This window comes from Anabrus simplex, chromosome 3 (assembly GCF_040414725.1).
Source record: "Anabrus simplex isolate iqAnaSimp1 chromosome 3, ASM4041472v1, whole genome shotgun sequence".
NCBI lineage: Eukaryota > Metazoa > Arthropoda > Insecta > Orthoptera > Tettigoniidae > Anabrus > Anabrus simplex.
This window is the reverse complement of record NC_090267.1, coordinates 41,656,115-41,670,892: the sequence shown is the minus strand read 5'-3', so window position 1 is coordinate 41,670,892 and position 14,778 is coordinate 41,656,115. Positions and strand designations below refer to the sequence as shown.

Sequence of the window (14,778 nt, the reverse complement as noted above, 5' to 3'; positions counted from 1 at the left end):
GATTGAATGCGGAGGAATCGCAGTAATTAGAAGCATGAATGATAATATGTTGTTGGAGATTTGAGATGTTGAATAGGTATTGTGTAAGTAAATGATTGAAGGAAATAGGTGCGAATTTATGCTTAGCCACAGTTATGTTGTGATTGAAAATGAGGCAAGCAGTGGAATTAAGGCCTAGATACGTGAATATTAAGTGTAGTAAGGAGGTTAGATGGTCGATTGGTCGAACTTAAATGAAATATGGAGATAAGTTAAGCGTAATTTACATGTATTTGAAGTGTATATGGGAAAGAGATACAGTCGCCTAGTAATATATTTGTCTCACATAGTGAATATACAGTATTGGTGCACGCGTTAACCTGAAAATGGTAAAATAGTTAGGCAGTAGAAAGAGTAATTTTAATTGAAAATACACATAATATTTAATTGATCTGTACGATTCTGGCAGGTTATGATGATTGAAGAACATGGAGATGGCACTCGTAAATGAAGATATTTGATTTTATTTTGGCACATATCTTTAATATATAAGGATGTTGGAATTAATATTAATGGTTAAGATTAATTTCTTTTAGATACTTAAGATGGCATTTTGAAGCCATAATTGGAAAGAGTTACTTATCTCATGCCATAAACAAGTCAAAGACGCAATTCCCAAACCAATCCCAAAGAATACTGCAAATAGACCTAAAGGAAAGAAATACCACTCCCTCCTTTAATAAAGAGTAAATCCTAATTGTCCCCATGATGAAATAAAATGATGAAGTGTGGTCACGCAGCAAAATAATAATTGCCCAAATGAATTAAAGATACCTGCCCAATTTTAATTATGTTAATTCATTAATTTGAGCTGTCAAGAAAGATAATATGTGATATTCGAATTTATTTTCCTCTATTACCAGAGATGGTCATTATTTTGTTAGTTATAGTATTGGCATGCTAATAAATTAGTTTTAAGATTATTCAAGCGTTTATTTTCAAAGGTAGAGATAGGAAGATTAGTTGTAAGGATATATTTAGACTGGTATTTCGGAAATCATGATACTCAGAGGCTCATATTGATTCTACGGTAGGATTTTGGAGAAAAATGAGTGACTTATTGAAATATACACCCTCTTCAACAGAACTTGCGAAAGTAAATAGTATTTTTGAATATGTATAGATGTTTTTACCCTGAGATATTGACTTAATATTGACATGCAACCACCGCGCTTGATCTGTATATCCATCCCCAATTTCGGATAGTTAATTAGTACCAATTAAGTGGGAATATTGCGCGGGCAACATCATATTAATTTAGTACCACAACATGAGGTGAGTTGAATGGAAGTACAGCGCGATGGTTATACCTAGACTTTTATCAGTCCAGTGTGGAACTTGGTAAGAATTAGGGCTGCGATACCACCAAAGGTTGCATTAAATTTATCGCCCATACTTGGGGCAAGTTGAATAGAAAAACACCGTTGACGCAGGTCGCAATAGGCAAGTTTTCGTGTATAAGGTGATTCCTACAGAGTAGACAACGAGATTTAATCAAAACCAAGAAACAAGAAATTCCAACACCATAAAAACGGGCAAATTTGTAATAGTATAATTTCAGTCAGGGCGAGAAGAGAAAAATTTTCAAAATTTGATAGTAGATGAATAAGGAGATCCTGCAAATGACGACTAGATTACAATATGAATAACACCCTATTAAAAACAGCATTTTATTTAGAAAACATATAAAACCTCGAAGGCCACTGTAAATAAGAAAGCCACCAGGTTCACCTAGGAAGAGGAAAAAGGAGCAATGGGGGGAAAAAAGAAATCAAAGGGCTGGCCAGGGGACGGGTAAGGAAGATTTTCAGTCTGCATAAGGTTTCCAGAAAATATTTAAATCACGCACCCAATTAGGCGTACACATTGTTCCAAAACAAAGAAAATCACAGATATGATTATATCTTCACGCGACTTTACACGAAGCAAGTCCAGTGGCAATAACGGTTTGAAAATTATAAATCAAGTTCAGAATGAACATACTCGTAAATAATTTAAGTTGCCACACAAAATGAATTAATGCGAATCCAGCCTGAAGGGCATCATGCAAGAGAACAAAAGTTTATTATTTAGGAGTTGAAAGCACAATAGAATCAATTCTTGCTCACTCAGCCAGCCGTCGAAATTTCAGATGTGATGTTGCAGTTAAAATAAGATATCGCAAACGGGCCAGCCCTAATGCGAGTGCCTGCCTCCACACAGTTCATTATAGAACGTCTTACTGCCTGTTCGACTACTACTACTACTACTACTACTACTACTACTACTACTACTACTACTACTACTACTACTACTACTATTACTACTACTACTAAACGTTTTCATTCCTCCCCTGAAGGGGGAGGCGGGACTCTTAGACGGTTACGCCGTCTCTCAGGTCGGAAGATTTGTTACAGTGAAGGAGATGTGTGGAGAAGATGAGGGGGTACGCGGCCGTGGCCTATATTACGAACTGTCCCGGCCTTCGCCGTAGTGCAGGAGAATGGTAAACCACGGAAAACCATTCTCAGGACAGCCAACGGGTGGTGCCAGGCGTGAAGTCCGGCACTGTGCCCCAGGCCCGTCTCCCGAATGCAGAGGCTTAGAGCCACGGTAGAGCCGTGGCCACCTTTCCTCTGCTCGGTTGGCCGGTCAGAGTACAGAGCTGTTGGACTACGGGCAAGCCGTGGCCTCTTAAGGGGTGAAACCCACTCTGCATCTACCGACCTGCCTGTTCGAGGCCAGGGCAGGCATTTATGGTGGAAGAGGGCAGAGTCCAAAATGTACGAGAAACAGACGTGACGTATACATGCAGCGGAAAGGGGGAGGGGACGGAGGGCGAGCAGTAGTAGAGAGCATAGCGGACTGGGAAAGCAGTCGATGCACACCCTGTAGTGAGAGCAGGCCGGAGAAGTTGACAGATGGTAAATTAGAATTCTTGAAGTAATAAATACGTAGGGGAGCACGTTACACGTTTCGTAGTATGTCTGTTCTTTACATGTTAGATTTGTCTCTATTTCTCGATTATAACTTCATTTTGCTCTTTGTACAAGTATAATTCGTAGTTCGAATCACTTATACGGAACGTAGAATGATCTGAATCTTCACGAACATTAGCCAACCCAGTGTCCATACGTAAGCCAAATACTATGTATGTAGCTGTCATATTAGTACCCAAAAGTAATTCACTGTGAGAAAACCTTACCCAAATTTCACCCTGTTCAACGTTTCAAACCCAATTTCACGCATAAATAGATGACACAAGAGAAAATATCTTAGGACGAGTAATTTAGACCGCTAAATGAGGCGTCTTATAACACAGTCCGTTTTGTCGATATGGTGTATCGTTTAACAGCAGTTAATCAGTAAATGAAGGTTTGCAATATTGTATATATGCATATACCTCGTATTACGATCAATATATATTCATTGAAGTAGATTTGTAGCGATGTAGAAAGGGTGTGTTTGCTACTATAATTAACATTTTACATCGATAGAGACTCTCAGCGTGAGTGAGTCTGCTATTCTAATCATTACTCCCCACATCGACTTTGACTGGCAATGGGAATGAGATCCTTCCCCAGCATTACTACTTAATAATTTCATTCTCGATTTGACTGGCAGAATTCAAGAGAGCAAGCAATTTTGTTCAAAACTCCCCTAGCCGATTGTGTTTGGGAGTAGGCAACTGTGCCTGCCACTATAAACAAAGTTACCCATCTAAAATATGACTGGCATCAAGCATAGTGGCCGTGCTATTATTACTCACCAACTCGATGTGCCTGTCATAATAACGATAACAGCACAATTCTGATTTGACTGGCAGTAGGGAAGGTGCCTGCTATTATAATAAAATCTCCTCAACTGTAATCTGTGTGTAGCTAGCAAAGGGCGCCTGCCATTTTAACGAAAACTCCCCAAGTCTATTGTGACAGCGCAGAAGGTAATGGGCCTCCCATTATAATGGAAACTTACCTACTCGATTGTGAATGGCAGTAGGCAAGTGAGCCTGCCGTTATCATCATATCTCCGCAACTCTCACTTTACATTGAAAACAATGTATGGGAACCTGCCACTGCTGTTCCTGGATAACGCTAAGAGGAATGCAATTTAAAAAAATATTATTCACTGCATGTAAAATATAGTAATTTACTTCGATATCCGTATACAATTTAGAATACCGTAGCGATGCACCGGTGCATTTGCTAGTTTATTCAACAGAACAGAAATTCTATGTAAAACTCGAATGTTAATGAAACTACACAAAATAACTTCCTGACTGTTTGTATTGAAAAGGTTTGAAATTCATCAATCAATCAATCAATCAATCAATCAATCAATCAATCAATCAATCAATCAATCAATCAATCAATCAATCAATCAATCAATCAATCAATCAATCAATCAATCAATCAATCAATCAATCAATCAATCAATCAATCAATCAATCAATCAATCAATCAATCAATCAATCAATCAATCAATCAATCAATCAATCAATTAATCAATTAATCAATCCTGATCTGCATTTAGGGCAGTCGTCCACATGGCAGATGCCCTATCTGTTGAATTCCTAGACTTTCCTTAAATTATTGCGAAGAAATTGGAAATTTATTAAACGTCTCCCTTGGTAAGTTTGTTATTCACCTCACATCACTCCACCACCGAAGCCAGTTTATGGTCACAGCTTCATACGTCGAGATCATTCCAAAGTTGGTATTTATCTCCTCATTCTGTGTATCCTCCCGACATCGTCCCCATCTCTTTGTACTGGCGATCGTTCTCTTTACATTCACGTTTGTTACTTGTAATTCACGAATAAGACATCCTGAGTGCACTCAGCTTTCGCTCCCTTAAAGCAAACTTGGTCTGAAAACAGAACGGTGTAAAAATAATTTAGTGCGGTAACTGACTTCCTTCTTACATAATACTGTTGATCGCAATTGCGAGCTCACTGCATTAGCTTTAGTGCACCTTTATTCAATCTCATTTAATATACTACTATCCTGGGAGAACATACTTCCTAAATACTTGAAGTTATCTACTTGTTCCAGGTTTGTATTCCCAAATTAATATTCAATTATCTTAGTCCATTTAAAACAAATTGAACGTTAAATAAAATCTCCAGCGATTTTGGTTGCTGTCAGCTTTGTTTGTCGCAGTCTGGACTGGTATTTATACTTGCATAGAACTGAGATAGTTCAATCAGTGTGTGAAAAGGTGTAGATTAACCTGGCCCTATTGTGTTTTCATGTTTCTCATCGTGTCCTTTTCGTATGATTCTTCCTACACTGCCTGTAATTTTGACTTATTTTGTATTCCTGTCTCTTTATATATGATTTGATATCTCTCAAAAATTTAGCAATGGTGAGACCTGACATTAGTGTGCTGAGATAGGATCTCCTTTGACCAAAGTTTATCACATGTGTTCCAGAATCTCGGATCAACCTTCTGCTCGCCTTCTCGGTGTACACGAACGGTTCGAAGCTCTTTGCGATATCGACCTCCAAATCTGGAAATACCATCACTTGCTTGCACGGGATAAGGTTCTTCAGCATGGCGTGGGTGATAGTCGGTCATCGCTACAGCTCTTTTATTAACCTACCCAGTCTAAACCCTGGCCGTTACGGAGAAGAAGTGAGTAACTGTATAAGTTCTATTCCTATGTCTGAACAGTGGGGCCAGCAGGGGAACTCCTTCCATAAGCATCCATTTGACATTGCTTGAGCTTCAAATTATTACCTGCTCCGTTTCCGCTCATTTCAAATTCAACGCGGTTTACGAGACGAACGTGTGCCGTCGTTTTTAGAAAAAGTAGTTCCTCTACGTTTACTATCCTTATTTTTAATATAAAATTGAACTGCCAAGTAAATAATCACGCTTAAATGACGCTTTGTATCAGAAGACCACAAGGCTGTTTATAATGCGTTTCCTTCAGAATTTTTATCTTGGCCTTATTTTAAACATCATAGTCAATCATTTTATAACATACTGCAATTGCTCTATACTGTTAGATAGGAAAAGTACCAGAACTGTCCTCCAGTGTTCCTGTTACTGTATATGACGTATTTTACACTTCTTGTGGCCAATTTTATCTTAAGTATTTGAATATTGGATCTCTTGTAATTATCTTCATCAGCTGAAATGTCCCCAACTAGGGGACGAGATAATAATAATAATAATAATAATAATAATAATAATAATAATTATTATTATTATTATTATTATTATTATTATTATTATTATTATTATATTATTATATTATATTTTAATATTATATATTATATTATATATTATATTATATTATTATTATTCTAAAATGGAACATGTGCAATCTAGGGGTGTTAGGTGGAGAAAGAGCACGCCCCACATACTGGGAAGTGCCTCCAACGCTACATGTATTTTCAAGTATACTCTACTGAATATTTACACATGTAATTTTAAATTTACCTAATAACACTCCAAACACTGTACTCTTCGAATAAAAATTATCTTGGTTTATACTACACATATTGAGAGTAAGAAGACCCAGTCATTCACAATCCCATTTTCACGCCTGTATACACACTATTCAGAGCTCATGTCCATTCACAACTACCCGCATACACATTCGCCTGAAATGCACACATCACTCTTGAAATTCTAATTAATGCAAGTTACATACATGTGTTTCTATTTACATATACATTTTCTTTACTGCATGAAGGAAGAGGGGGAGGGAAAGCAGTTTTATCCGAAGTAAAAGTTAGAAGGTTCCAGAGACCAACAGACCATGCGTAAAATCAATTTAAAATGAGGTTGTTCTTGCGTGGGGTTGAACAGGAGTAACCCATTAGTCTCTCTTAACAGAGGGGAGAAGTGTGTGTTACCTGCCAGGGACTATTTTAGTGAAGGCTGTACTGAAATGTTAGAGATTTTTATAACACACATTTTTTAAATAAATGTAATGAAAATTTAGACTCCTTTAAAAATATAAACATAATTCTCCATTCTGAAAGAATAGTTAATGTACAAGTCAGCATGAACATAACATGCGACATCATTATACACATGCCTAGTATTGTGCAATGTCCAATGAACTCTGAGTGGTTTGTAGATCATCCCCGGTACAAGATGTTGGGCACAGAGGTCACTGAATAATGTAGCTAGTAGTTCGTTATTGTCCACATTCACACCTTGTGTCACTTGTACTGAACTTCCATTTCTTCAAGTTATCCCTGGATCGTGTCACTCCTGATCGTAGCCTGTTTAGCCAGCTTTCATTATGTCCAGCCGGTAACTGCTCAGTTGCAGGCATCCATCCACGGAAGTGAGGCCCTCTTCTTCCACAGCTCCGATCTTGCCTAGAGACGGTAAGCACCTCAGATGTCCTCAGGAAAGTTTTTCGGTAACTCAGCCTTTGCCGAGGAGGTTTATATCCATAGAACGGGTGGGCACTGTTCTGTTACACTTTAAGCTTCTCCCTGTTTGCTGCTACTTCTCTACGAACAACGGTTGGCGCTAATCCAGCCAGGTAAAAGAGCTTATATGTCAAAGTGGGCTTTAATTAACCTGGAATTAATTTTCAGATTTCATTGTGAGCCGTATCTACTTGTCTGGCATGGGACGAACTGTTCCGTGCTGGGGAAGCATATTCAGCAGCAGGAAAATACAGAGCCATTGCTGAATTTAGGATTATTTGAGGATGAGAGTCCCATATATAAGCAGCATCTACTCGTTACCTTCTCATATATTTCAGTTCTGTTTTCAATTCCTGCACTGAATTCGCTCGTTAATGTATTTTTTAAGGATTTATGCCAGGGACCGCATTTATTTGCGTTAGCTATAGTTGAAATAATCGCAAATCACGAAATATATTTCTAACATTCGAGTGAAAAAGATAACTCTAAGGTGAATCAGAAAGGAGAGTTTCTATTCATTCTATGGACGGCAATGCCAGATGCAACACAAAAGTATAAAAAATAGAAATCACTTGCTGCAGCGGTAATGAGGGAGAAGTGGTAAGAGTTTTACTTAGCAGTCGATGTTAGGCGACTCTGGACGGTGATTTTGGTGATTAGATAGACTTCATAGGCCTGGCGTCCGAAGTGAACAGGAGTTGACCAAGGGAGGTGAGAGAGTAAAGGTAAAGTCTGACACAAAAAGTGAAAGCAAAGCCAGACGCAGCTCGGGGGACTGTGATTGCAAATCAACTTCAGAGCCCCCGTTTCCCGTTTGATCGCCTTTTAGGCTACGGCCACACTTACGTGATTGCATGCTGCATTTCTGCGTGCTTTTCACGCAGCTGGACGACAGGGCACATAGCCACACTTCTCTGATTGCACAGTGTTATTTTATTAGTGTGCTGTATAATGTAAAGTAGCAAAGGATCGCCATTCAATATCAGCTACGTTGGTTGTTCGTCGTCATTGCCAAATAAAGTATTGGATCCATCCTATAATAAGTGACAGGTTACAAAGTGGACAATTTATGCTTTTACACAGTAAACTAACAGACAACCAAGAAACTTTTTTGAGTATTACAGAATGACAGCGACCTCATTTGAAATGCATTTTTGTTTGTTGAAACATGTTATCGGCAAAAGCAACACAAGGTCGCCGTCCTCTCCCTCCCACAACACAGCGCCCGTTACGAATAACCACGCATTTCTCTTCATGACCCTGTTTTTGAACTCTTGTTGATTTGTATCGTAAAGGCACGGGTAATTTTGTACCTCCAAAAGTTATTCACTCTCTAATTCCATTCTTCAAAGTGAAAATGCGAAACGAACGCAGATAGACTACACGCAGAATTCAAATGAGAGCACAATACCGCAGCGTCATTTCCCGGCAAATGTGGCCAGACCCTGAACGGGAAATCACGCAAACAAAATGGACCTCGGCCAATTCTGGAGTGAGCAACCTTGAAGGCAATCCTTGCCTCTTGTGCCACCGCGGGAAATCACGCCGTGTGTGGCCGGTCGAGTCTAAGTTAGTACTCTTCATTTTCGACGGGAGATTGCATTCAGTAACGCAGCTTGATATCACGCGATTTTGTCCGTAGCCATCTGGTGTGTATAGGAAACCGCTTGTTATTGCAGTAGAAGATTATCCACGAGCCAGAAGTGTTAAAATCTACCACCAGCTGAACACTCTAAAATAATGCAAGACTCGCCACTAACTCACGCTCGGAGATTAATAGTCCCTGGGGTCCCCTTGAGTCGCAACTCACACTCTTCCTCATGTAGAGAAAGAAAATACTACTGTTATTCCATAACCACACAAAGAACGAAGGTTTGTAAGGGGAGCCCGTTGGAAGGATGAGGATACCGAATTAGCCTAATACATATTAGGTAATAGCCCGGCTTGATAGGTTCAGTAGCATAAGAGTGGCCAGTATCCAGTGTTCAGGGGATAGTGAGTGCGAACCCCATTGTTAGCGGTTGAGAAGATGGATTTCCGTGGTTTCCCATTTTCACACCATGTGAGTTGTGTATCTATACCTTTATTAAGGCAATGGCCTCTTCCTTTGTACTTCTAGCCCTTTTCGGTCCCATCGCTTCCATATGACCTACCTGTGTAAATGCGACATAAAGCAACTTGTAAAAATAAAAACATTTAATAAATGTATGGCTGCCATGTTGCCTCGGGAGAACCAGCGCATCTCTACAGAGTTAATCCCATAAGATACTGTGTACCACCTCCAACCATGGCGGGTGGTGACGCCTTCTGTTACCCAGGGTACCCGTATGAGAAATCTTGTAAAACTACAGTATTTAAGGTTCTGAACCATCTATGTACGTTTTCTGAACATCATATTAATTTCTGGATGACTTTGTACATGTAGTTCTAATATATACATGCTTCTTAAATTACAGATATATGCTGACTGGAGATATCTATGGATAACAAACGCAAGCTTTGCTGTGGACACATTCTTTGTCCTTAGTGGTTTGCTGGTTGCCTACACGTTTCTACAGAAAGTCCCAAAGACCAATAGTTTCAACGTTCCTATGTATTACCTACACCGATATATCAGGTGAGATTTATTTGCAGTAGCCTACTAGGTTAGAATGCAAATTTACTAAAGCGGGTAACAAATATATTCTAATCTGCACAAGGGTTATGTTATGTGATTTGCATAAACATTAGCTGTTAGGCCTATCAGAACCCCGAGAATTTATGTTATTCTCACTGCATTACGGAAGATCGGCCTGGACCACACTTCCTAGTACCCAAATTTGTTTGCATCCCAACCTATTACTGCATAATGATCCGGGGTCTATTTTTTTTTTTTTTTTGCTAGGGGCTTTACGTCGCACCGACACAGATAGGTCTTATGGCGACGATGGGATAGGAAAGGCCTAGGAGTTGGAAGGAAGTGGCCGTGGCCTTAACTAAGGTACAGCCCCAGCATTTGCCTGGTGTGAAAATGGGAAACCACGGAAAAACATTTTCAGGGCTGCCGATAGTGGGATTCGAACCTACTATCTCCCGGATGCAAGCTCACAGCCGTGCGCCTCTACGCGCACGGCGGGTCTATTTTTATCAGTAAGTACAAACAGTGTTGTAAGATCAAAAGGGATTGTGCACAAATATTAAAAAAGTGCTGCATCACCTCAGAGCAAAGAGTTACTGGCCAATAGAGAGGTACCATATCAGCGTTATTATTTATGCCCAACAAAACAGCAAATGTGAGACTCTACGACAATACAGAAATGGTTTCTGAACTTTAGTTACTGAAAACAGCACACACCAGCACTTTTAATATCAGGTAATACGTCGGCTTCCCTTTATGCATTCCTAAATTCGTCTTGGCATACTAACCACTAGATCAGGAAGGTAATGTTGGTCCAAACAGTCCCACTCCTCAGTGGTGATTCGGCGAGGACTTCGCAGAGTAGTTGCTGGAGCGTGAGGCTCTTCTTCTCTTTATCTCAGGCATGTTCGATAGGGTTCATGTCCGATAAATATGACAGCCCCTCTGGTCGGGTGATATTGTGATATTATGAGTAATGAGAGCTACACGATGGACGCACGCATTATCGTCCATTGAGATAAATTATCCTCCAACATTCTGGTAGTACGGTGTCACTGTGGGTCGGAGGGTGTCGTCACTGTATCACACAGCCGTGACTACGACTGGCTTACGGTGGACCCACACAATAACACATTAGGGAACCATCATCCTGTCACGCGTGCTGGGCAGTGTGAGACGTAAAGCATGACCAGATTAACTCCAAACAAGAGCTGTCGTTGATCGTCAGAAACAAGGCTCATGCAAAATTAACCGGTAGAAAGTCCAGGTCTGAAGATACCATTCGGCACAATGTTGGACCCATTCATTTAGCGCTCCATGATGTCTAGGTTTCAGAGCTGGGCCTCAACGTTGGCGCAGAGAGTAAAGATGTGCCTCATATAACCTTTTTTTCACAGGATGAGGTGAAAATGTGCAACCTGTAGCTCCACAAAGATCATTATTCAGCATGGTGGCATTGCGTTCAGCGTTCCTCCGAGCAGACCCTAACGGTCATCAAGTGCAGTCGTAGTACGAGGCGAGGTATCAACTCCCTGCACCACTTACACGTTCGAACAACTTCAATTTGATTACTGAGCACACTGCCGATGTTGACCACTCTTCTTGACACAATGGAGAGGCCTGCTGCACGTCTTTCGAGTTGACGCCGTATGGGCGACCTGCGTGTATATGAGGACGAGTCGTTACCTGTGATGAATTATAGTGATTAAGACGGCACACTCACCCAGCCGCAAGCCATTGGAATTAACCAATGCAGGTTATAATCCCCGGGCCGGCCGGGAATTGAACCCGGAACTTTCTGGAACGAAGGCTACTACGCTAACCATCTAGTCATGGATCGGGATACACAATGCGATTGTTCGTACACGTTCACATGTCGATAAAGCGCGTCGTGACTCCCTAGATTCACCACACTGATATATATTCTTTAGTGGCTTTACGTAGCGCGGAGGCAGATACGTCTTATGTCGACGATGGGATAGGAAAGGCCTAGGAGTTGGAAGGAAGCGGTCGTGGCCTTAATTAAGGTACAGTCCAAGCATTTGCATAGTGTTAAAATGGGAAATGACGGAAAACCCTCTTCAGGGCTTCCAACAGTGGGATTCGAATCCAATATCTCCCAGGTAGGATATAAGCTCATAGCCGCGCGACCCTAACCGCACGGCCAACTCGCTCGGTACCACACCTCTAAAACAGAAACTTCAATTGAAATACAGCCTACCATTTAAACGTGGATTGGATTGGGTTACGTGCAGTTGTGAGGATGTTTATAAAAGGTCACCTTCCCTGCCTCGATTGAACAGACCAAGACAGCAGCACAGTTAAAAATCACATAGCGGCGATAAAAATGTTTCTTTTTCTGAGTAATAAACCCAACTTATTTATCTGTTTACCCTCCACGGTTGTTTTTTCCCTAAGACTCAGCGAAGGATCCCACCTCTACCGCCTCAAGGGCAGGGAACTTTAGACACTGGGTCGGTGGATACAACTGGGAAGGATGGCCAGCACCTGGCCCAGGCGGCCTCACCTGCTATGCTGAACGGGGGCCTTGCGGGGGGATGGAAGGATTGGAAGGGATAGACAGGGAAGAAGGAAGGACGCGGACGTGGCCTTAAGTTAGGTACCAACCCGGCATTTGCATGGAGGAGAAGTGGGAAACCACGGAAAATCACTTCCAGGATGTCTGAGGTGGGAATCGAACCCACCTCTACTCACTTGATCTCACGAGGCTAAGTAGACATTGTTACAGCCCTCGAACCACTTTTCAGTTTTCAAATTTCGTACCAGAGCCGGGAATCGAAGCCGGACCTCCGAGGGTTGTAGCAAATCACATTAACCACTACAGCGCAGAGGCGGACTAAGTAATAAACTCAACAAACAAAATTAGGTTTCCAGAACGGAGCTTTGATTTAATTTCATATCCCGTCGTAGTACACAACACTGCTTCACGGAAGTGTATGGTGGTTTGCAGGTATAGCCGGGCGTCGACAATTTCATGCTCTTCATACATTGTCATGCATGTATATATGTATGTATTTATGTTTGTTTATTTGTTTGTGTGTTTGTTTCTTCGTTCCGTCCTCAGACCGAAGGCTGGTTGGATCCTCAAGAGCTTCACCATTAGCTTTCGTAGATGTCCTAGGCGTCACTGAAGAGACGTACTAGGGAAATGAGGAGTGAGGTAGTTTCCCGTTGCTTTCTGCACTCAGGAAGAAGTTGATATTTTATATCGATCTGCCAATCCCATGAAATGCATGCACCTAGCGATTCCATGCGCAATATTTTCACACCATTCATAGAAGGGACTGCCTGTATAAGGAATGGCATTACTAGCATCGCTCATACCTCAGTTGATTTTCATTTTGCTAAAGCCTGAGATGAGACCGAGATAGATCAATGAAAGTAACAAAACTGCTCTAGACCATACCACAAGATATACCAGGTCTCACCAAGGAAGGCATGACTCGGTCATACACCACTCTAGTTAAGGAGAATCTACTAACAAATTTTAATTTCTGTCTGTTGTTTTTTCCGATTCAGTGTTTTAGAGCCCTTAGTATGGAAGCTCTATGCAGATTACAGCTTGTTAAATTATCTTATAAACAACAGTTACTCTTGTGTGATTCTAGGCTAACTCCTCCTCTGGCAATAATAGTCTTACTCGAGGTGTCTCTGCTAAGGCACGCTGGTTCTGGCCCCTCTTGGAAATACGTTCAGGAGTACCTTGGAAATCACTGCGAGAACAACTGGTGGATTACCCTTCTCTACCTTCAGAACTACATTAAGGTGAAAGAACAGGTACGTGAATTATCATTGTATCTTATGCTGAGAGTGAATGAAGGGTTGCCTAGCCGGTTGCTAAAGGTGTACTCGGTTCACATCAAAGGATGTCGATTCGATTATCCTTCAGGAGGACTAATGCGTGTTCTACCAGGTATCAAAACAGTTCGCGTCGTATTTTTCACTGAGAAATAACGGCTCTGTATTTTCTTGTAAATGCATTTTACTCAGCATAATACTCTCCTTCAGCTTGAATTACATGTTCCCAACCAGAAACAAGCTTATAAATCCAGTGTATGTAACAGTTATTTTCCCTAGAAGCTAAAAAATTGTCCTAGGACCTGCGTGACTTCAACTCAGTTTCCGAGCTGGTGTTCATGAAAATAGAGAAACAGCTGATAATAGGACGGAGTAAGGAGGACGAGGTAAAATTTCCCAAACAAGTGTGATAATTGAATCAACTGTCGCTTTCGCCGTATGAGGTCTGGCGTTGTCTTGAAGGAGGATCACTCCTTTTCTCTGGCTGCTTCTGATGCAGTGCGGTTTCAACATTTTGCAACTGGGACGAGTAAATGTCGGCTGTGATGGTTTTGCCACGCTCTAGAAATTTTCGAAGTGCACAATGCACTGGTCCATCTCCCGATACAAACCGTCCGACCCACTCTCGCTGTGCGCTCACTCTGGCTACGGCCACACTTGCGTGATTTCACACTGCGGTACTGCCTGTTTTCACGCAGCTGGACGACGTGCGAGGTGGGTAACCGCACTTGCAGTTTGTCACGCTGAACCACAGGGCGCGTGACCTCACTCGTGTGTTTGCACGGAATTCCATTAAATAGTAACACCGTTGTTGTGTTATGTGCTGCGTTGGTTGTTCGTTGTCGTCGTCAAATGAAATATTGCATCCATACTATAATGAGTGACAGGTCATCAAGTCGACAATTCCCGCTCCTACACACAATA

The 14,778-nt window shown here is 41.3% G+C and overlaps 1 protein-coding gene across 1 annotated transcript in view; it reads left to right on the top strand.

Moving 5' to 3' along the window:
- Window positions 1-14,778, top strand: part of LOC136866635 (nose resistant to fluoxetine protein 6) — an 88,713-nt gene that overhangs the window by 20,191 nt on the left and 53,744 nt on the right. Inside the window, exons 5-7 of the mRNA XM_068226988.1 lie at window positions 5,453-5,655; window positions 9,875-10,035; window positions 13,665-13,833. Coding sequence (XP_068083089.1) covers window positions 5,453-5,655; window positions 9,875-10,035; window positions 13,665-13,833 — 533 coding nt within the window. The remainder of the gene's footprint in view (window positions 1-5,452; window positions 5,656-9,874; window positions 10,036-13,664; window positions 13,834-14,778) is intronic.